The 24,136-nt window shown below is 50.0% G+C and overlaps 1 protein-coding gene across 2 annotated transcripts in view; it reads right to left on the bottom strand.

The window, feature by feature from the left end:
* The window catches only part of BCL2L1 (BCL2 like 1), a 49,235-nt gene extending 26,514 nt beyond the window's left edge, over positions 1-22,721 (bottom strand). Inside the window, exons 1-3 of one of the 2 annotated variants that reach the window (XM_084854534.1) lie at positions 22,576-22,708; positions 20,446-21,116; positions 6,998-8,914 (exon numbers count right to left, since the gene is read on the bottom strand). In XM_084854534.1, coding sequence (XP_084710660.1) covers positions 8,420-8,914; positions 20,446-20,991 — 1,041 coding nt within the window. In that variant the 5' untranslated portion in view covers positions 20,992-21,116; positions 22,576-22,708 and the 3' untranslated portion in view covers positions 6,998-8,419. Of the gene's footprint in view, positions 1-6,997; positions 8,915-20,445; positions 21,117-22,575 lie in introns of those variants that run through there. The other variant, XM_084854535.1, reaches the window with a different exon arrangement.
* Positions 22,722-24,136: the final 1,415 nt, after the last annotated feature.

The raw sequence follows: 24,136 nt of genomic DNA on the forward strand, positions 1-24,136 counted from the left end.
ATATGAACTTGAGCACGCTCCAGGAGAGAGCGCAGGACAGGAAGGCCTGGTGTGCTATGGTCCATGGGGTCACGAAGAGTCGGACACGACTGAACGACTGAACAACAACAACAAGCCAAAGAGTGGAGAGGTATGGTGGGAATGCTCTTGGCTGCCCATCAGGCTCCCTCCACATTTCCCAGCAAGCCCTACAAAAACCACTGTACGGCTGACATCCCTCGCTACTCTCCTCGTTATCTTACAAAGATGAACCCCTGTGCCCTTGTTAACAGGTGGTTTACCAGCTAGGAGTGGAACTGGAAATACTGCAAGTGCAAAATCCTGGCAACAGGGACACCCCAGAGGGCAGCCAACTCTGTACCAAGGGGACTGAAAAAAGACAACCGAATGTTTCCAGGAACACCACAAGACAAGGAATTCTCAGAGGCCGCAGCTGTAATCCTGTAAACATCACCCCGAGCGAGCAGCTCCAGTAGCCCAGGGGTTGCCCTGCCCCTCCCTGTTGATTCCACTAAGCCCCAAAGTCCAAGCTTAAGCAAGATGCAACCCCTATTGACCAATTATATGCCGCTGCAACCCCCATGTAAAGAGAACAAGCAGGGATACCCTAATTTCAAATCTTCCTTCAGGCATAAGCCTCAGACAAGCCCCTGTTTCTCAGCCTGGACCCTCACCATGTGCAATACAGGGAAGGCCCACCTTATAGGGCTGCAACAAAGTGGTGTGAACACTCAGGAAACGTGCTGTCCAAGTATCGTTCTATCTTTCCAGCCTGTCACCCCTTTTCTCCCCCCCATATCGCATGTGGAGGGGGGAATCTAAAGCTACCACCCTCCTCTCTCAAAGCTCCACTGCTCAGCCCCCTGCAACAACACCCCCACACACACACACACTCAGAGGCAGGATTAGAGGGGAGACACCCCAGTGAGCCAGCGCTGCAGGTGCGAATGCTTCAGGGACTCCGTTTAAACTGTTATGCAAATGCCTGACCTACATGAGAGCAGCTGGTGCATTTCAATGACAAAAGAGGGAATTCTGGGCTCAGCAGCCCGCAGAGCAAACAAACCCTGAGTGGTGGCAATTAAGCAACTCAGAGCTGAAAGACAGGGGAGACCACAAAGGGTTAAAGCATTAAACACAGTCCTCCCCGCCCCCCTTCCCTTTTTCTTCTCCTACCTCCCCCTGGGCAAGCCAGCAAGCAGCTTGGCTCCAGTTGGCATCACCCCTGGCAACCTTCAGCCTTTCCAGTTTGGGGTTAAGGCCCTGGGGGTGTTCTAACATGCCCAGGACTGGCCGCCTGGTGGAGCCACAGCCAGTCCTCTCACCCTGCCCAGCCATGCCCCAGACTGGCCCGTCTGTCAGCCTATTCCAGCTCTAAGGCCAGCTGCCTGTCAAACTACTTTCCTGTGACAACAGATTCAGGCTTAGAAGCCACTTCAGACGTCTGGAAATTTCTGCGTGGGAACCATACCCATGCAGGCAACAGCATGCCACTACGCGTGTGACGACTGCAGGGGTGTGCAACTTGTGGCATGAACAGTGAGGTGTACATTTGCTGGGAAGCAGCAGCCAAACATGGTTTCCCTGTTGATGTGCATGCAATGACATGCTCAAATGTGCAACTGTGATCTAAATGCAGCCTACACACTATTTCATCCATTTAAACACAAAGACTAACAGCTATGCCCAGCTATGGGACACAACGGCTGACAGGTGTGCCACCCATAAGGTCACATTCATGTTTGCAAATGAAAGGATTAGTTCAAGGGCCAAGCTCACTACAAATCAACACTGATGTAACACTTTTCATTTGCACAGTGCTTTACTACCTTTCCTCTGTGTGCCACCCCTGCAACCCCATCTTCCTGAGGGAATGTCTCTCTTGGTCTAATGCCCAACCTTCAGGGTAGGACCTGCCCTTAAAGGTAGAATAAGGAGACGGCAGTAGGCAACCCAGTGCTCTCCAGATGTTTTGCACTACAACTCTCACAATCCCTGACCAGTGGCCATGCAGGCTGGGGCTAATGGGAGTCATAGTCCAAATATCAGGAAGGCACCAGGTTGCCTACCCTTGCACTATGGGTTTCCAATGCAGAAACAGAAGAACTCCATAAATGTAAGAGATGTTTAGCACCAGAAGAAGTTGCCTAGAAAGGTTATGGAAACGAATCTCTTGGAGGTTTCAAAGAAAATCTTGGACAGGTACCTGTCAGGGAGGCTGTCATGGTACAGGATTGGCTGGGAAGGTCCTTCCCTGAATTACAACCACGAGCAGCAGGGCCTTTTCTGTGGTGGACCCAGCTTTGTGAAACTATATCCCTCAGGTAGTTGAATGTATTCAGAAGGTGAGTAAAAATGTGGTTGAGTGATTTGGCCAGGCTCAGACACGGAGTCCACGCCAGTAGTGAAATCTGAACCCAGGCCTCCAAGTGGGGTGGGGGAGTGGGACCAAAGAGTGAGGAGAGAGAGAGAATTCAATGGCAGTGTGAGTGTGCATGGGTGTGTGAATGTGAGTGTGCATGGGTGTGTGAATGTGAATGGATGAGCAAGGGAGTTTGGTAGCTCTGCCCCACCCGCCACAGGTGTGTAGCTCCTGGAAAGTTTTCCATGAGGAAATGCCATCTTCTCCCCCTAAAAAGATTCAGAGTTCCTTCCCACAAAACAGCTTTCCTACACAGGGGAACATCTGCTTCCAAATATCTGCAAAACACACTGTCAAATCATTTCTTTGTGCCACAATAACACAGATGAACTGGTAGGTGCGCATGGGGGGTGGGTGGGTGGGGAGGAATTGAGAGGGACCGGTTTCAACAAAGGCTACACATGGAGGTCGAGCTGGAGATTAGCACCTGCTGGGGATGGGGTGGCGCTCCCATTGATGATCCCAGTTAATGCCCTTTAGAAACCATTTGCTTGTCTTCTTCTTGGCCCCCACCCCCTTTTATAGACATATGGCATCTGAGACCCTCTGAGCCCCTCTCCCTCACCAGAGAGGGGCACAAGGGGAGAGGCGCACTCTCCTTCCATAACGCCCACCTGCATCTGACAGCATGCGCCTCCACTAGGGTAGGCAGAGGCACATGAAGCCTCTTAGCATTTCTAATTTCTAGACCCGTTCAAATTATTCAGAAGGACTTATGGCCTTTATGTTGGTACAACACACACATAAACAACCCTGCAAAATTGTTGTTGTTGTTCAGTCGTTCAGTCGTGTCCGACTCTTCGTGACCCCATGGACCATAGCACGCCAGGCCTTCCTGTCCTGCGCTCTCTCCCGGAGCGTGCTCAAGTTCATATTCATTGCATCTGTGATGCTATCTAGCCAACTCATCCTCTGCCATCCCCTTCTCCTTTTGCCTTCAGTCTTTCCCAGCATCAGGGTCTTTTCCAGGGAGTTTTCTCGTCGCATTAGGTGGCCAAAATATTGGAGCTTCAGCTTCTGTATCTGTCCTTCCAATGAGCACTCAGGGTTGATTTCCTTTAGGATGGACTGATTTGACCTCCTTGCAGTCCAGGGGACTCGTAAGAGTCTTCTCCAGCACCACAGTTCGAAAGCATCAATTCTTCGGCGCTCAGCCTTCCTTATAGTCCAGCTCTCACAGCCATACATTACTACTGGGAAAACCATAGCTTTGATTAGACGGACCTTTGTCGGCAAGGTGATGTCTCTGCTTCTTACTATGCTGTCTAGGTTGGCCATAGCTTTCCTCCCAAGGAGCAAGCGTCTTTTAATTTCATGGCTACAGTCACCGTCTGTGGTGATCTTGGAGCCCAAGAAAGTAAAATCTGTCACTGCTTCCATTTCTTCCCCTTCTATATGCCAGGAAGTGATGGGGCCAGATGCCATGATCTTCATTTTTTTAAAGTTGAGTTTCAGACCAGCTTTTGCACTCTCCTCTTTCACCCTCAACAACAGGCTCTTTAGATCCTCTTTGCTTTCTGCCATTAGGGTGGTATCGTCTGCATATCGGAGGTTGTTGATAATTCTCCCAGCAATCTTAATTCCGACCTCTGATTCATCCAACCCGGCATTTCTCATGATGTACTCTGCATATAAGTTAAATAAGCAGGGTGACAATATGCAGCCTTGTCATAGGTGACTGCTATCCCCATCTTGCTCTCTGGGAGACCAAGGCAGCTTGGCCAAGTCATTGAATTGCTCCTTGGTGGAGGTCAGATGTGAACTCAGAACTCCTGGCTCCAAGCCCCACTCACTCTTTAGGGTTCTGTAGAGAGGATTACTCTGGATGGGGTGGGGGGAGAAACTAGCAGCTTTCGGTCTTCTTAGAAGCATGTCAGTGTAAAGACAGGGCTGGGTTAGGGATGCTGTCATTGTATCAACCTCCCTTCATCCTCACAACAACCTCAGGAGGCAGGTTGCTGTTGCCCCCTTTCAAGGCTAGCTTGCTGCAGTTTTTATTGTGCGAAGTTGGAATGTTATGGTGCCGAGTTGGGCGAGGCAAGTTCACATGCTTGTTCGGCCACAAAGTCCACTGGGCGGCTTTCAACCAGCCTAGCAGCCCACTGGTCTTCAACTGGTGGGGCTGTGACCAACTAGTGAATCACAGCATAATCAGTGACAAAAGCCACAACCACCACCACCATTTTCTTTGTTGTTTAAGGACTTAAAGACTACTTTAGTCTACAGTCAGACTACTGTAATGCACTCTAAGTGGGGCGGCCCTTGTGCCTGGTTCAAAAGCAGCAGCCAGTGCAAAGCACAGCAGCTGGGATGCTCAGTGAGACATACACATATTACACTTGTGTTAAAAGAACTGCGCTGGTTGCCTATTAGCTACCGAGCCACATCCAAGGTTTTGTTGATGACAAACAAAGCCCGAAACGCCTCAGGAGACCAGGAGACCTAGCTGACTGCCTTTCTGTATACATACCCTGGTCAAGGAAAGCCTGTGTAAATAGGTGTGTTTTCAAGAGGTGTTTAAAACTTGCCACTGTTTCTACCTCACATGTGGGACAGTGTTCCAAAGGGTGGGTGACACCACTGAGAAGGCCTGCTTATGTACTGCTACCAAGTGTCATTCCACTGCCCGCAGAATGACCAGTAAGGGTTCCTCAGAGGACCTTATGGGTTGACTGGGTATGTATACAGAAAGGCAGTCAGCTAGGTCTCCTGGTCTCCTGAGGCGTTTCGGGCTTTGTTTGTCAGCAACAAAACCTTGGATGTGGCTCGGTAGCTAATTGGCTTTCCTTGACCAACGAGCCTCGTGTGGCGCAGCATGGTAGGTGGCAGTATTGCAACCGAAACTCTCCCCATGACCTGAGTTCGATCCCAGCAGAAGCTGGGTCCCAGGTAGCCAGCTCAGGGCGACTCAGCCTTCCATCCTCCCGAGGTCGGTAAAATGAGTACCCAGCTTGCTGGGGGAAAGGTAGTCACGACTGGGGAAGGCAATGACAAACCACCCCACTACAGTCTGCCATGAAAACGCCAGCGAAAGTGGCACCCCTCTAGGAGTCAGCAATGATTCAGTGCTTGCACAGGAGGAACCTTTCCTTTTCCTTGACCAGTGAAACACTGTTACCACCCTGTTTTATTGTTATGTTGATGTAATGTTTTTTAAATGTTCCTAACAGTCAGTTCTTAATTTTTTTAATCTAGCATATGTTTTATATTGCAATGTTATATTTTAATGTAAATATGCCATTAAATATATTTAATTTATATATTAAATTAAAATTTAAAATAAAGTAAAATAAAATAAAATAAGAGAGAAGACGGAAGAAAGGGAGAGGGACTGATCTGAGGGTTGTTTAACCCTCAAATAACCCACAATGCCTTGGTGTGCACGACATGACAAGCTGTGGTGCCCCCCTCATCGTGGTTTCCATATTCAAAATGGTGGCCAGCATGGGCCTCAGAGCTTTGCGGGTTAACTAACCCATGGTGCTTTATCATGACAAGCGAGCCAAGTCAAAGTGTAAAAATGGAGAAACACAAACATACAAGTGGATTCCATTTTGCAAGCTGGAGTTAATGGCAGGTCTTGGATCTGAAAAGGCTGAGGACTGGCCTACCTCCCAGAGCTGTTATGAGGACACAAGAGAGAAGATCTGTAAAGCGAAGAGTATTATGGAACCAATCCATAGTGAGATTCTCCAAATTGTGAACATGCGGATCGACTGGCTATGAACCCATTGCAACTTGTCCACAGGACTGCCACTGCTGCCATGTTGGAGCTGGGATCTGAGAAGTCCAGGCTCCAGTGACAAACCATCTGGCTATGCCTGCTACAGGAGATGGGCAGAGATGGAGAAACTGAGTAGCGCCATTTTCACCCAGCCATGTTCTTCTCCTTGGGGGTTGCAAGACATCCTGTGAGTTCAGCTCCTTGTGAAAGAGAGTGCATGAGCAGGGCAGAAGGAAAAGCAGCTTCAACGAAGTGCCTGCATCTCTGGCTGTACCAAGTACCTCTCACTTGCTCTTCTTGAGCGAGGCCAGGGGAGACTCAGCTCAGTGATGGAACACTTGCTTTTCATGCAGAAGATTGTCAGTTCAAGATACATGAACTGTAAATGCCTGACAAAATCACAGTTGTGTGGGGTGGGGGGATGACAGAACAGATTTGTCAGGGGCCAGGGCAAGTGATGTTTTGCTCATTTGTTTCACTTTGTATCATTTATACAGGTCACAGAATTCAGCTTTTTCTGAATTTTGCAGAATTTGGATCCTCTGGGCCCTGAATTTTATTATTCCCCAGTGTGGAGTACACAGAGCCCCATCTATGGAAATCATCAGAGATCAGACAGGAAAAATTCAGTAATACCCCTAGGAGGCACAAACTTCTTGGGCTCTTAAAATCTCTTAGAGGTGCCTTGGAACAGGAATCGGTTTTTACAGGTTACCTGCTTGCTTCCCCAAGGACTAGGCTGTCTCTCCCATGAGGCTGATCAGCTCCTCTGCTTAATTCCCAAGAGTGTCAGCAGCTTCTTCCTCTTGTTCTGAGTAATCTGAAAAAGGCTCTACAGAATATGCTGGGATCGATCTATCAAAGTTTATTATACAGTTGCAGACCTGTTCAATATGTTGGGATCAGAGCAGGAGTTAGACTATCTGGAGCACACATGGGGTCCTGAGTTCCCTTTCCTGCCCAGACCAGCTGGTTCTAGGCTGGAGGCAAGTTGTAAGCAGATGGGAAATGCTTTCTTCCTGACTGTTTTAACCCAAAGGGTTGTGCTGTGCAGGCTGGAGAATGCCTGCCAGGGACAGCTGTGGAGCCTCATCCAGAGGAGCTCCTAGCGAAGCTGGGGGAAGGGGCAGCGTCGAGTGCAGTGGGTCTAGACAGGGCTTTCTGCCATGGGAATCTTGAAAGGGAAAGATGGGGGGGGATTTCCCCCCTCTGCTTTATGCCTCCTGGTTGTTGCGTGCAAAACAGGAAGCCAAGCAGACAATGTCAGAGGAAACAAGGTGAGCAAGGAAGTAGGGGATCTGTGTCTTCATTCCACCCCTTTGCCCCCTTCTTGTTGTAGATGCACAGCGTCCCTCCCCCAGGCGAAAGAGCCGATCCCAGGCACCTTGGGGTGACCATGTGATGCAGCCCTTTCCAGAGGAGTCGTCACATTAGTCTGTTGCAGCAAAAACAACCAAGAGGCATGTGGCCCCTTGAAGACTGCCGTCCACGAAAGTATGTTATGCCACAACAATGTTATTAGTCTTTAAGGCGCCACAAGACTCCGTTGCTGCTCTTCATGTGATGTAACTGGACTAGGGAGGAGAGGAGTGGTGGTGTAGGTCTCAGCCTGTTTCTTTGAATTCCATGTGAAGCCACCACTTCAGGAGTGAGTCAGCCATGAGGTCATTCTCAGCCTACAAGCTCCTGACCACTGCTGAGGAAGAGAAGGAACTGCCCCTCCCAAGTCAGGACCAAGCTCATTCACTGGGTCTCTGAGATCTGTGGCTCGCGGACAACTCCCTTCTTCTCCATCACAATCTGCAAGTTCAACCACAAGAGGCCTCCTGCCTATATCAGCAATGAACCACACCCAAGAAATATGGGTATGCACAGAGGACTTCTTACTCCCTGGCTCACAACTGTGGAACTCCCTTCCTGTGGAACGTTTGCACAAGTCCAGGCCTGAAACCTCATTGGAATCCCAAGGCTCAGGGTGGATAACATAATAAAATGCACAAGATAAAATGCTTCCTCATTACTCCACCACACCTGCTTAATCCAAGCCCATAAAAGCCAGCATAAAGAAAGGCTCTAGTCTAGAAGAGAAAAGCATGTAATGCGATCCAAAGCATGTTTACTCAGACATATATCCCATTGTGTTCAAGGAGGATTGCCCCAAGTAAGTATAGGATTGTAGCCCTAAGCTCTTAGGGTAACACAAGATAACATACCCTGAATTCCATCGTATTTTTAAATTGCTACCAATGACGAGCCCTACGGATGGTTGAGATTCAAATGGAAATAAAAATGCATGCAGTTAAATGTTTCTTGCTTTTGGCCCATGGCAAACCCTGTCTGCTGCAGAAGGGAGTAAGGTATGGGACTCCAGGCTTGCAAGGGTTAAAACCAGAGCCAGCTGACACTGAGTCCACAGGGTGCAAAGCGCCACTGAAACCAAGCCACCCTTGCAATTCCCTGCATGCCTCAGAAGGGGAAAAAACACTGCACTGAAACCACCCCAGGGATACTTGGGCTGCAGCCCGGTTAACTCCCCTTGGCTTCTCATCCACTGTTCCACCCCTCGCCTTCCCTGGAGAAGCTGCAGCAGAGAGCAGGCTCCAACTCCTGTTACAGGAATCCTGAGAGATGGTGCTGGCCAAGTCCACGTGAGCCGGCTCCCGGGAGCGAGCACATGGAACGGCATGGAGGAGCAGGCCGTGCCGAAGAGCTGCGCTGGGTGTTCCTGCCCGGCGGCTGTCCTCCCCCTCTCTGCTCTTGTGCTCAGTCTAGTTAAAATAAAACAGAGGATAAAAATAAGCCAAATGCCTAAAAATACAGAAAACAAAAGCCCATCGTTTTCTGCACAAGAACTAGGTCAAACTGGCTCCCTAGCGTCGCAGGCAAGCAACCTCATGAGTCGAGGAATCACTTTGGTGCACCCTCCTGAGCAACACACCTGCTCCCTGTAACCCCCAGCTGGAACAATCTGCCAACCAACAGCCTGGCTCTGCACTCCCTCTCATCCCCCCCAGCTGTTTTGCTTGTGCGGCAAAGTGTAACTTTAACCCCCACCCCACTGGTTTCCCACTCCAAACCTGGGCAGTACAACAACAAAGAGCACCCAAGAGGGCCAAACCCAGAGGTGGTTCTGCCTCGCAGAGAAGGGCCCGTTCACCACCTCTGTTTAGAGACATACAGCTGCTCTTTCTGCTGGTGTGGTGCAGGGGAGGACAGGCTGAGAAAAGTGGGGGCTGTTAACAAGGCATGAAGTCTGAATCTGGAGACCACACTTGCATCCAAGGAAAACTGTAGCAGCTGTTCCGAACCTGGTGTTCCCAGATGTGCTGGACTACAAACCTAGCCAGTATGGCTGGCTAGGGCATAGTAGTCCAACACACCTGGAGGGCACCAGGTTCGGAAAGGCTGACCTATATTTATTTACTTATTTATTTATTTATTAAATTTATTAATCGCCCATCTGGCTGGTCACCAGCCACTCTGGGCGATGTACAAAGTATATAATAAAACAGTTTAAAACAATAAAATTCTACAGTAAAAACGTTTTCTAAAATACCCTAATCTACCCCAAATGCCTGCCTGAATAACCACGTTTTTAATATGTGGCGGAAGCTCATTAAAGAGGGGGCATGGCGGAGTTCCCTAGGGAGGGAGTTCCACAGAGTAGGGGCCACCACAGAGAAGGCCCTCTCCCTCGTCCCCACCAGTCTAGCTGTCCTGGCTGATGGGACAGAGAGAAGGCCATCCGAGGCTGATCTTGTTAAGCGGCCTGTCTGGTGTTGCTGGAGGCACTCCTTGAGATAGGCTGGGCTGGAACCATATAGGGTTTTAAAGGTCAAAACCAACACCTTGAATTTGGCTCGGAAAACAACTGATAACCAGTGCAACTCCTTCAGCACTGGAGTGATGTGAACTCACCGGCGGCTGCCTTTAATCAGGCGAGCTGCCACGTTCTGTACCAGCTGCAGCTTCCCAAACCGTCTTCAAGGGTAACCCCATGTGGAGCGCATTACAGTAGTCTAAATGAGAGGAGACCAGGGCATGTACTACCAATGGGAGCAGATGGTCGGGAAGGAAGGGGCACAGCCGCCGTATCAGATGGAGTTGGTACAGCGCTGTCCAGCTCACAGCTGACACCTGAGACTCCATGGACAGTTGGGAGTCCAAAATGACCCCCAGGCTGCAGACCTGGTCTTTCAAGGGTAGCCGTACCCCATTCAACACCAGGTCAACATCCCCCAGCCTCCTCTTGTCTCCCATCAAAAGTACCTCGGTCTTGTCAGGGTTCAGCTTCAGCTTATTCCTCCCCATCCAGCCACTCACCATCTCCAGACATTTGGACAGGGATTCCACGGCCAACCTTGGTGAAGATTTGAATGAGAGGTAGAGCTGCGTGTCATCCGTATATTGATGACACCGCACCCCAAACCTCCTGATGATAGCCCCCAGCGGCTTCACATAGATGTTAAATAGCATCGAGGAGAGGATGGAACCCTGTGGCACCCCACAAGTGAGCAGCCACGGGTCCGAAACCTCCTCTCCCAGTGCTGCCGGAGAGGAAGGACCAGAACCACCGCAATACGGTGTCTGCAATGCCCAACCCCTCCAGGCAGTCCAGGAAGATACCGTGGTCAACGGTATCAAAAGCCGCTGAGAGGTCGAGGAGAACAAGGAAGGAGCATTCACCCCTATTCACAGCCCTCCTCATATCACTCTGTAGCACTGAACATCAGCTCCAGCAGGGAACAGGATGAAAGGGGCCACCCAGCTGCTGCTCCTTCCTCAGGGTGGATCATGGGAGGGCGTCCTCTTGTGAACACTTCTCCAACACGAGTCGAAATCTGTGTCGAAATGCTGCTGAGCAAATCAGCCATCTCTGATAGCTGATGGACAGAGCTGGGATAATGGCCGAGAGCATGACCTGGGGAGTCCCTGGTCTGAATATCATGTCAGGCACAAACTTGCTTGGCGGCTCCTTCAGACCTCCCCCTGTAATATGGGGGTGGTAATACTGACCTACCTTACACGGTTCTTGTAAAGGATTACTGTGATACGGCCTTTGAAAGCACTCTGTAAATGCTGTTCTTGGGAACGAATTGTGATGAGGAGAGTAGCCATTCCACCCAGAAGCTGGGCTGCAATGATTCATTTATTCCTTGGAGGCATGTCCATGCCACTGCTCAGGGTGGCTCTGCACACTTGCTGGTTCAGCACGCTCTACTCTTCACAAAACAGTAAAAGAGTAGTGGGCAGGGGGGAGGCTCTACACCTCAGAGAGAGACCACGTGCTTTGTTGATCCCACATTCAGGCCCAGGCCTCTGCAGTTAAAAAGGGCCTCAGGTAGCAGGTGATGGGAGAAGCCCTAAAGAGCAGCTTCTAGTGAGCTCAGAGAGTCCTGAGCTACACTGGCCACAGCCTCTCTCAAGATAACACAGCATCACGTGCAGGAAGGGCCACAAACTGTTTCACCTTGCAGGTATCATTCAGCGGGAGTAGAAAGCATCACCTTGGCCAGGCCAGTTTGGCCAACAGCTATGCGAGCAACACTGGAACGTTGCTGGAACGTGAACTCAGGGAGGAATCCCCCAAAAGCCATGCCCAAGGGAATCAGGAGGGAGGGGGTTCTCTTGGCTGTGGATGACTCGGAGCCCCAGCCAGCTAGATCGAAAGGCTGAGGTCCAGCATTTGTGTGTCTGGTCACGCTCTCTACGCCCATCAAAATTCTAATTCCAGCAAAGCCATCTAGTGCTATGGTACATCTGAGAGACCTTCTGCTTACTACTGCTGCTGCCATCTCATGAATAATCCAGACCAATTGCAGCTTTTGTTAGGTACATCAAAAGTATCCCCACTCCAGTGTAAAATCTCCCCAGCAATGTTAACGGAACCTCAGAGGAGAGTCTGTCCTCACAGCTTCCCAGATTTCACTTTATTGAGGGCAACAACAACAAAAAGGACAGGGAAAAAGGGAGCAAATGCTCAGGACTGTCATTTTCTCTGCCCCCCACCCACCCCTGTGTGCCCCCAGGGCTCGTGAAGCACGTTCACGTTCTTGTTATATAATGGTGGGTGACGTCACTTTCTGAGGCACAGCCTGGCGTGCCAGGCACACAGAGCTTTCTGCTCTGTGAATGAAACCCTAGTGCCCGCACACATAGCGACGTCAGACAGCCACCACATCTCAGCAGCCAAGACAAGAAGCAGCTCCTGTTCAGGGACCCAGAATCCGGGTTCAGACAGCAACACATCACAAAGACCAAGATGAACGGGATCTGTCTGTGCAGAGGACAAAATGGCTAAAGTGCAACAGCTCACTCTTCAGCCAGGGATTTTTGCGAGCATCGACTCTGCCCCAACCCCCAACACTGAGGGAAGCAGCAGTAGCCTGCTTTCTGCAATAAAAATAATCATAATAATACAAAAATACACAGAACCAAAAGCATGACAACAGTATTCCAGCTCACTGAACCTTCTTCTCTATTCACACAGAAAATAAATAGATTTGTGGGGAAAACTCAACAACCTAGCCCTGGAAAAACAAGGCCCCTCCAAACAGAGGTTATAACCAAACATGAGGGGGTGAGAAGTTAAGGCTTACAAAGCCTCTTTTCCCTCTTTCACATTCTCCAAGGCAGGAATGCTATTTGGGAAAGGAAATGGCCTGGGGAAGTCATTCCATTGGCATTTCCTGAAGAGTTCTACACAAAACCCTCCCACTTCCGAATCAGCTTGGGTGGCTGCCAAACCTGGGAACAGAGCAGAGATGGAACAGTCCCGTCTCTCTGCCTGCAGGAGTTACCTGCAGCTTACAGCTCAGGCTACCCATTGTCCCACTCTGAGAAGACTGGATTTTCCTGGGAAACCCAACACAAACTTGCCATTATACAGAAGCAAAAGAAGGAACTGCACAGATTCTGGGGTATGGACCCTGTCCATGGAGCAGATTTGGCAAGAGTTGGTTTGCCAGCTATGTTCCAGTGTCCAACCACCACGCTGCGATCTTGGACAGATCTTGCTGGCTGCAGGGGGATCTGGAGGGCACCAGGTTGGGGAAGGCTGTCTTAGTACAACTACTGGCTCTGCCCTCTCAAGTCAGGCATGTCAGCCATAAGGTATGTAGAGGGAGGGAAAAACAAGCCATCCCTCCAGTCAGTAACTTTTTTCTCCCTGGGCTCTATAAGAGCTTCAGTCCTTGAAGTGATTGTGGTCCAGAGGTCTGCATGATTTCAGCAGCAACATCACCTGTTGGTTGTCACACGGTCCCAGTTTCTAAACTTTCAGAAAACAAAACCATCCCAAAGAACCAAGTGGGTAAATCTATCTCCCTGCCTTCATACAAGGAAATGTAGACTCAGCTGAACAAAGGAGGAGGAACAGTCACCTGATACAGCAACAAAACTAGGACTAGGGTGCCTTTACTCCCACATAGACCAATAAACTGCTGGTGTCAAGGAATGGCCAAGAAGCACAAGAGTGTGAGGAAGGGGGAAAATGTACTGGCCAGGATGCAATACGACCCTCCAGGAATCTTGGTGCACCAAGGCACCATCTTGTGGCAGTGCCCTGTGGGCCCAGCAACTCTGCTTGGCTACTTGAAGAGTCGGCATGCTGACCCTTTCCCAGCAATATCCAAGCGGTGATTTTTCAAGCCACATCTTAGCATGACTATTTCTGCATATGCAGCACATGGCTGCCAGATTCTAGCCCAGACACTGGCAAGCGAAAGAGTCAGCTGCAATGTTCATGGTGAGCCCTAACATCCCAGGTATGGGTGTGCCCTGTCAGACAAGTCAGCTTCACGTCCTAGATATGCCAGAGAGTGCATCTCTGTGCTTGACAAAAAAGGCAGAAAAGAGCAAGCACACATGCGGGTTCTTCCCAGATCAACACGTCAGGATTAAATCAGATGGTTTTGGGGCCTTCAAGCAAATAGGGCACTCCTCATGAAGCAATGTGAATGGTGCAGGGCATGGCTAAAAGGTGTGAATGTCGGAGTTCATCTTGCCATAGTGCCTGAGTAATCCAAATCAAAGACACACCTGGTACACACCTTCTCACATACCAACAAAAAGGGAAACAAGAGGATCGCCTATTTGCCAAGAAGACTTCAGACTGAACTTGCAGGAGGCAACTAAGGCACAACCCTATGCATGTATAGACAAGGAAATCCTACAACTCTCAGCATTCCCCAGCCAGCTACACTTTTTTTCTGTCTAAACATGCATAGGGTTATGCCCTAAGTTTTAATTACAGCACTGAATTTTTTTAAAATGACCACAAAACTGGCCACTGTTTCCTCTCCAAAAGTTTTCCAAGTGCTTCTGGAAGGGTGTGCTCTATTTTTCAGTTGCTAGGCCTGAACCATCCTATCAAACTTGTAGGCTGGCCAGCCATCATGCCCTGCAGCTCAGTCACTCCTTGTACAGCCCATCCATCACAGGAGAAGGACCACCACCAAAGCCGAGAAAATAACAGTCCGCTCTGTCACAAGCAGAAAACTATCTTTGGGCACAGAGGTGATCACATTCCTCAGAAGGTGAGAACTGTTTCATGAGCAGTTTGCAAGGGGAACAGAAGAGAAGTACCACTGCCTCACTGACAGGACCGGGGTCCCTTTTCTGGATCATCCCCTGACTACTTTACGTGCCCTCCAAACGTGCCTCTGCTTATCTCTAAAATGGTCAGACTAACTTTGGTCTCATGAAGGTTGATAAAGCAAAGGAATTATCTGAGCAGCTCCTTTGAAGTGTGCTGCTGCCCTTGCTCTCTCCAAAGATACTTTCCAAGACATAAAATGCTGAGCGACTCTGGGGAATGCACACGAACACACAGAGTCTGTTCCCTGCCAGGGGCAGGCCTGCCAGAACTTGCAAGCCTCTCTGTGGGTCTTTCTTGCCAGCTACGCCCTTTCCACAACAGCATTGTTTGAAAGGGCCCAGCAAAGGCTGCTCCCCAGGCCCCAAGGGAGCACTAATCCTGTGCTAACAAGGCCATGGCAGGGGCAGGGAGAGGGGTGAGCATTAGCTTAAGATCTGCAAAAGGGCAGCCTGTTAGGAGCTATGAGAAGACAGGAAAAATAGAACACACCTCTCTAGCCCACCCAGGTGTGTGTGTGTGTGTGTGTGTGTGCGCGCACGTGTGTGACTGCAGGACCAATGCAGCTGCTTTGGTCCCCTTATGACAGGTGGCTTGTGGGTGGAAAGAGGGCTTGACTGTAGTGAGGACCTCTAGGAGGGGCTGAAATGCATCTCTGCACAATCTGCTCGGCACAACAGGAAGACAACAGACCATCCTGCGGGATCACTTGCCAGGGGCTAAACGTGTTCCTTGCCCTTGGCGGCCTCAATACGTAAGGCTCAAGCTTGCTCCTATTTGCAGGGCTGTGACCTGCCATCTGTTTCTTGGGCCAATCTGGCATTGATGTCTCCAACATGGAGCCCATGGGCACCACTCTGACAGCAGACACCTTCTGTGGCACCCCCCAGGATCCCTGCCCCCATCCCAGTGTTGTCGATTTTTAAAGTGTTTTTTAAAAAATGTAAAGGCTCTTGCAGAAAATTAAAATGGTTAGTAGCTGTGAACTGGTGCTTTATTTTGAAGTGTGCCCACCCTCTCAGAAAAAAAAGGTACACTGGGGGTGGTAGGGAGCGTTCGGGGGGGGGTTAGAGGGAGTTGTACATATGTTTTGTGTGTGTGTATTGAGGCTCCTCTGCAAATTGTATTTATTTATTGAATTCATGAAATGCCTCATAAATAAATTTCTCTAGACTTTTTCAGTAATACTTTGCAAACAACTGCATTCAACATGTGGATATCAGAGCACGGCTGCATGACATCAGGGCAGAGCTAAAAACACAGCTCTGTCCCGCAATCAACACAGAATGGCCCTTAACACAAGTAATATATGAACGGGGCAAAAGTAGATCTCGCAACCCTGAAGGCTGCCCATTCCGGCTTTTATCCACCCAACCCAGGGGCTTTATGATATGTAATAATGGCTAACACAGCCTTCCTCATGTGGCACCCTCCAGATGCAGTGGACTACAACTCCACACTCCCCAGCCAGCATGGCCACTGGTGGTCAGGGTAATTCGACTTGTAGTCCAACACACCTGGAGGGCGCCATGTTGGGGAGGGCTGAGTTAGAGCGTTGGACAAACTGGGGTGATGAAGGCTCAACCATGAAGCTGCATGGTTGACCCTCTCTCAGCTTACCCTACCTCAAACGGCTGTTGAGATGATAAAATGGGAAGGGACCATATACACCAACTTGAGCTCCTTGGAGGAAGAATGGGATTAAGTCTAAATAAATAAATAGGAAACTCTTGTACAGCCTTTTCCAGTGTATTTGCATGGATGCGATGACCTGTAACTTTTCTGTGACTACACAGACTTCCACTGTGCTAGCCTACCATCCACTTAGGGCCTGGACCACCTATAACATCACCAAAGGAGTGGACGGAGATGCTACAACCCAGAGAAGGCAAACTGAGATCTGAACAGCAGGAACCGGTGGGTGTGTCACCCCAAAGCAATCCTGCCCTCCTACAAATGGCTGAACAAATATTTGCCCAAACAATGCATTTGTGCTTAGACACAAAAAAGGGAAGAGTCTCAGCGGGTGGTGCATGCTGGAGGGAGGGAGAGGGGAATCTCACCGCCCTGACAAGCAAGGGCCAGTAACTTTCCATCAGAGATTTAATCTAAATCCCCCCGGGGAGTTCGTTTACAAAACCAGATTACATTATCGCCTTGGTCTCCAGGATACAACCCAATCGTCACCACAGCGACAGGGATGTGGAAATCTCCATTGGATCCTGGACTAATCTTGGAAGCTCGGGCACGCGGGAGGGGACAAGCAGTGGAGAGGAAGGCGCTAATGGGGCCAGTCATCAAGATGGGCTGAGAGAGGAAGAGGAACCAGTCTGGTCTGCCTGGGCAGACCTGCCCCAGGTTGTGCCCCCAGGACAGCAGCATTCCAGGTGTTCCTGTGTAATACCCCCCTCCCATGTTCTCTTGGCTTTCTCACCACTCATGTTACCTAGCCTGGAATCAAGACTGGATTTTCCAGCAGACTGATGCACGTATTTGCTTTTAACCTTTGGTTGCTGCATTTACTTCTGGGTAGCTGAGAGCCCCCACCCACCCTTGGAGTGGTGCTCAGAAGTAAGTCACCAGAAGTGAGCCCACCGGGAGCATTTTCCAGAAGAGTAATGGTGTTTGTCTGTTGCACCAAAACCAGTGAAGAGCCTTGTGGTAGCCAGGACGGGACCACCTGTAACACGCTAGTCAGCAACTGTTTCGTTTTAACCGGGACCCTATTTTCAACTGAACTCCACTGGACACAGGCAAAGGGCTCAGCAAACCCCCTTGGTGTGAGCAGCAGCCATGGCTAGGTCAGGGGTCTCCCCTTATTCTGCATCACAGCTACTGGGAGTGAGTAGTGGAAAGGCATAATGGCGGGGGGGGGGGGCTTTCTGCCCAAGGGACTGTGGCTGATCACTCGGGGGTTCTCAGCCGCTGAAGCACAAATAAAGGGAGGGTGAGCCAGACTGAGCCTGCAGTTACCCATCCCCACGTTAAGATGGCCTTCTCTCTGTCCCATCAGCCAGGACAGCTAGACTGGTGGGGACAAGGGAGAGGGCCTTTTCTGTGGTGGCCCCCACTCTGTGGAACTCCCTCCCTAGTTTTGCTAGCCAATCTGCCTGCATGGACCAGTGTGTGGCAGGGTGGCCTGAACGGTAAGCCTAGTAGATTAGTCACCTGGCTGGAACAGTTGCTCACCTTTGGCAGGGGGCAAGTGGCTAACAGCAAGTCTACTTTTAGCCCAGCCCAGAGTAGTTGCCGGTTCCTCTTTCATCTTCTTTCTTTCTTTATTAAATTTATTAATCGCCCATCTGGCTGGTCACCCAGCCACTCAGGGCGATGTACAGCATATAATAAAACAATTTAAAACAATAAAATTCTATAATAAAAATGTTTTCTAAAATACCCTAACCCACCCCAATGCCTGCCTGAACAACCACGTTTTTAATGCGTGGTGGAAGCTCATGAAAGAGGGGGCATGGCGGAGTTCCCTAGGGAGGGAGTTCCACAGAGTGGGGGCCACCACAGAGAAGGCCCTCTCCCTCGTCCTCACCAGTCTAGCTGTCCTGGCTGATGGGACAGAGAGAAGGCCATCCGAGGCTGACCTTGTTAAGCGGCCTGTCTGGTGAGATAGGCTGAGTCGGAACCATATAGGGTTTCAATGGTCAAAACCAAAACCAACACCTTCAATTGGGCCCAGAAAACAACTGGTAACCAGTGCAACTCCTTCAGCACCGGAGTGATGTGATCATGCTGTCAGCTGCCTTTTATCAGGCGAGCCGCCACATTCTGTACCAGCTGCAGCTTCCGAACCGCTTCTGTGGTAAATGTCAAAAATATATCTCAATTGTCCAACAAAGCACAGGTTCCCAGGAGGTATAGGAGCGCTTTCTATGCCAGCATTGACTTGTAGCTGACAAGATCTCCTGTCTCCCTAGCAAAAGTGCATCTGCACGGCAGCATTGTTGCAGTGACAAGAAGGCCTTCCTGTCAAATACAAAGAAAAGCACAGTGCGTTGCCAGACACAAGTGCCAAGCCACACCCCAGAGCCTCTGAAGCCACATCCTACCAGCCATTGGACAATCCCATGACTGAACCTTTCCCGCAGCACATTCATGCCTGGGACAGGCACTTTGGCTAGGCACCAAACTGCATGCCTCAGGGAGGCAACTGTAAGCATTCACTGCCAGGACTAACAGAGGAGGAAAAATACAGGTTCCAGTCTAGTAACATGGAGACCCTGAGGTCATCTTCTGTGGCTTTTCTTCAGGAGCCCCTGCCAAATGAGGCAAAAAGGAAGGCTACAAGAGTGAGGGCCTTTTCAGTGGTGGCACCCCATCTGTGCAATGCCCTCCCCAGAGAGGATCACTTGGCACTTATGTTGTGGTCTTTGGGGAATGAGGTAAAGACCTTTTTATTTTCCCAGGTATTTTAGGAACCGTTTTTAGTACCCGTAGATCTTTGGCACTGTATATCCCTGTTGTAGGTTTTACTTCCGGTTTTATTATGTGCTGCTGCTGGTTTTATCTTGGTTTTTAGTCTGATTAGTTTTATTGTCTTATTGCTTTTTTATGTTTTTAATTTGCACACCAGCCAGAGAACATAGGTTACAGGGCGGTTTTAAAATGCAACCAATAAATAAACAAATAAACAGCAAACAGTTGTCTCATAGTCCCTTCCGTGGATATCTCCACCCCAGAAATGCACCCCATTTATTCCAGACCGTGGGCTGGACGTGAGGTCAACCTTTTGCTTAATCTCTTCACACACTCCTGGTTCTGAAAGAGAGCTGTGGACTCTAGAGATGAAGGTCTAGTGTGGTATGCTGACCAAAACACTGGGGCTAGATGTGGGATAAGAGTTCAATACACTACTCAGCCATGATGCTCACCAGGGTAAGTCACTGTCTTTCTGCACCCAGAGTTGTCGTGTGGATAAATCAGATAAGGAGTACAAAGTTCTTCTGCTTTGTGGGCCTTGTGCTGTGGAATACTCTAGTGGGGCAGGCAACCTGGTGCCCTTCAGATGTTTTGGACTACAACTCCAACAATCCCTGACCATTGGCTGTGCTGGCTGGGGATGATGAGGAGTTGTAGTCCAAAACATCTAGAAAACACCAGTTGCCTACCCCTGCATGAAGAAGAAAATTCAGAAGCAGGCTGTAGGTGATCTGAACCAAGTCATCATAAAAGGCATGATACCAGCTGAAGCCTATCAACTATATAGCTGAGAAAAGATGCCTAAGTACAATGTGTGTCTATATCTTGAGGAGAAAACCCAGAGAACATTTAGCCTAGTATCCATCAGAGAGCAGGAGGCTAGAGATGAAGCACATAAAAGCAAAGGACATGAATACAGGACTTCAGCCCCCATTGGCCACATCCAGCTTCTGGCATTCCAAAGTTTCCTAGGCACCTTGATAGAGAAGCCATATGCACTATTTTAGTGAAGAAGCATTGATACTTCCACCTTTCATGAAGGATGGGCAAACTCCCAGAAACAACAAAGGTAGTCCAGGCAGGTAGCAGCTCCTTTTCTGCTGCCGCAAGAGAGCCCTCCTAGCAGCAAACTGCTATGCCACATGCTTCTCTTTCACACAGCACCCTCAAGATCTGCATCAGATGTCACCACTCATATAAATTGGCTTATCCTATACTTGAAAGGAAGAGGTGCCACTCCCCCCGCCCACAGCCCCCTTGCCAAATGCTTACCCAGCCGCCATTATCTTGGATCCACGGGTCCAGGTGTTCAGTCAGGTAAGTGGCCATCCAGCTGGCAATCCGGCCCACCAACACTCGCATCTCTTTGTCGACACTCTCCACACAGAGGGCCCCTCCGAAGGAGAAAAATGCCACAATCCGCCCCCAGTTCACCCCGTCCCGGAAGAGTTCATTCACCACCTGCTCAAAGCTCTGGTATGCAGTGCCAGGGGTGATGTGGAGCTGGGAGGTGAGGTCACTGAAAGCCCGCCGGTACCTCAGTTCAAACTCATCGCCTGCCTCCCTGAGCGTCTGCCTCACGTCCCCTCTTGGGCTGTCTTCAAGATCTTCAAGGATGGTCGGGTGCCCAGTTGCCCCATTGACGACCGGGCTGCTGCTGGCATGCCAAGAGGGGCTCCCATTGAGGACACTCTCCATGTCATCCGCCAACTCAGTCCTGTTCTCATTGTCGCCCTCAATCTCACTCCAGCTGTGACCCCTCTGTGACAGCTTGTAGGAAATAAAGTCTACCACAAGCGCCCTGTTTCCGCTCGACATTTTCACACCTCAGGGTGTCTCAGTGAGTCCATGGTCCAGAACACAAGCTGACCTGCACATTTACCGAGCCAGGATGCTGTTTCTCTCCATCCTTGTGGCAACCATCCAATCGCCAAACAGGGAAACTTCAAGAGGGAAAGAGCACAGAGGAAGAGAGATGCAAAAGGAAAACGTTAAAGGACCAGCCTTCAGCATCATTTCCTGGAATGGATACAGAAGCGGTCCCTCACTTCTCAGGGAAACTCAAATATTCATAAGCATCTCTGTGGCTCATCCTTAGACTTAGTCATGCTGGCATCCGCATTGCAAGCCAACCCTCCCCGCTTTGGCTTTGCCCTGAAACCGGTCCCCAATGGTATGTCCAGGGTTCATCCCAAGCAGCTGCTTTGTGGGGCTCAGGTGCCGCCTCTCAGGCCCTTTGTCCCAAAGCTTTGGGCTGCAGGGCCAGGACACTCGTCACGCAGGCAGTCCCTCTGCCTCATCTCAGATCAAGCTGTGGAAGCAAAACCAGCTCCAATTGGAGCGATTCTTCCAGGCTGAAAAGATGCAGGCAAACCAGGCTCTGAAAACCCAAGAGGGCTCCTTCTGCCACCTCGATTGAATGCTGCGGGTCTGCTGCAGCAGTGAGGCATGGAGACCCCTCCCTCTTCACGCCCCCTGCATATCCCCCTCCGCGGGATCAAAGTGCTTCCTGATTGCTTTAAAGGGACAAGCGCTAAATCAGGCTTCTCTTCAGCATATTTCCTTGTCACCCAACAACAGCTCAGCAATGAACAGCAACGATGTCGATGTCCTCTCCTGTTCCTAGCCAGTAGCCTTTCCCACTGGTCAACTGGAATGACAGCAGAGAGTAAAGAGACCAGGAAAGGTATCTTTAAAAAAAAACACTTTGGGGAAGGATTAGCAGCTGGTTTCAGGTGTGCTCAAGCCAACTGCCCAGGTAAATCACCGTGACTTAGATTTCAAGGCCATGAGAGGTCCGGGGAGTTTTATTACTCAGCCTTTCCATTTTACACTGGAAAAGCAGCTCATTTTCCACCTCCTCCCTTGCAGCCTGCTCTGGTAGCAAAGTCAAAGGCAAGAGTTTCCTGCCTTCTCAAAGTATGCTTGGTGTTCGTTTAGGGTACTGACTGCTATGGGGTGCAGGCAGACAAGGAAAAGCACATAGAGGCGGAGCAGACCTCGGTCTTTTGCGCAGTTCTGAGGGAAAGCTAGCAGCAGAATTCTGAGCACAGACTCCCACCACCACAAACAGGAGTGAGTCACGCGTGAGACAAATTCCCAGAACTGGCAAACCTCAGGCCCAAACAAGCAAACTACTGTGCCGACACCAGGCAGAGCGTTGGTGGCAGGCTGTGATCGTGCCCTGTGCACTAAAGGGTCAAAGTTAATGCTGAATTACTCTTAAGAACCAGCCGATCCCCTTCTCCCTGTGCCCACATCCCCTCCCTTTCCAGCAGCCGGGAGAGGCTAGGCAGTGGCGGGGGCGCAGAAGCATCCCTCCCTTCCCGACAGGCCAGCTGGGTAACAATAGCCAGGCTCTACCCTACCAGGATGTGTCAGAAGGAGCTAGTGCATACTTACCCCCTGGAGAGGGAAGACGACCTCAGGTCTGGGGAATCTCAGCAGAGGGAGCTCTGCTAGAGTGAATGCGGAGGCGGTGGCGGCGGCAGCAGGGATAGGTTCCAGGCACTGGCCGACCCTCCTTGTCCTCCACATCGCCCCGCCTCCTAGGGCTGCCCCGCCCCAAACATCCAAGCCACCCTGCCCCCACCCGACTGCAGGCTGAGGCTCTCAACAAATGACAAGCCTCTGGCATCTGGGCACGATTGCAAAACCGAGACTGCAGCTTCCCCTCCTGTTAGCTGCATCTTCATTCAGAAGTTTCAGGGTGTGTGTGTGCTTTTAAAGTACTAATTCTTTGCACAGTTGACAGAGTATGTGCACGTGCCCAGCACATAACCAGTCTCCTTTTGCATCTTTCACAAGGAGGCTTTGGGGGCTGAAAACACCCTGTCTGCAATTTGCTTTGTCTGTCTCTGGCAGCACCATCCTAAGAAAGTTTTTGGGGAAGCAAGTCCTTCCAAATTCAGTGGGAAATTGCTTCCTAGCAACCTTGAGAGCAGTTTCTGTCCCAACGCACCACATGTGGGAGTGCGGCAGTGACTTCTTCAAAATACAGAAAACTGAATGCCGTTTCACATTCACATACACCCCCATTATCATAATTTTTAGATAATGCCACTTAGAACTATGCTGGATCAGACCAAAGATCTATTTAGTCAGCCTTGGTACCTTGCCCTTTCTTGAAGGAGCAAAATTCAGGAAGCCAGCGTGGCGTAGTGGCGAGAGTGTTGGACCGGGACTGGGAAGACCCGGGTTCTAGGCCCCACTCGGCCATGAAGCTCACTGGGTGACTTTGGGCCAGTCACTGAGTCTCAGCCTAACTAACCTCACAGGGTTGTTGTGAGAATAAAATGGAGGGGAGGACCACCATGTAAGTCACATTGGGTTCCTTACAAGGGGCAAAAAGGTGGGATATAAATGTAATGATAAATAAAATGTAATAATAAAGAAATCTCCACACACTGCATACTACTTTTGAAATTCCAGGGGTATTCACTTTATCACAGTCTTCTTCAGCACAGTATACATGGGGTTACCCTTATTTTACCCTGCGAAGTAGATGCGGTTGGGAGACAGTGATTGGCCCAAGTTAAACCAGGCAGCAGCATAAGGACATGTAGCAAGGGCTGCCCAATTCCAGTCCAGGCTCTACCAGTCACACCACAGTTAAGATTTTACTTTTACAGCCAGTGGCCCACTAATTTCGGCCAGCCTTGTTAGCCAGCTAAAATTGGTGCTTCCCACTGACCCTGGACCTCCCCCAGGGAGGGGCAGAATCTTGTCCCCAGTGTGATGCTGAATTCTGGAGTTATACTCAGAAAGTCCCAAGTCAGACATCTTCCTCGACAAAGCTCACTGCAACATTGGGGGGGGGGGTGCTGAAGCGGGACCTGGAGAACTGGGTCAAGGATTCTCCCTCACTCTGCATCAAGCTTGCCTCTCCAGAAGAAAAGATGCATTTGCCAGTGAAGAGCACATTTGTGGAGCCCTGCTTGCAGTCTTCCTTTCCTTTTAAAAA

Source organism: Heloderma suspectum, chromosome 4 (assembly GCF_057233095.1).
Source record: "Heloderma suspectum isolate Gila_16-S chromosome 4, 16-S_ref, whole genome shotgun sequence".
NCBI classification, from domain to species: Eukaryota; Metazoa; Chordata; class Lepidosauria; order Squamata; family Helodermatidae; genus Heloderma; species Heloderma suspectum.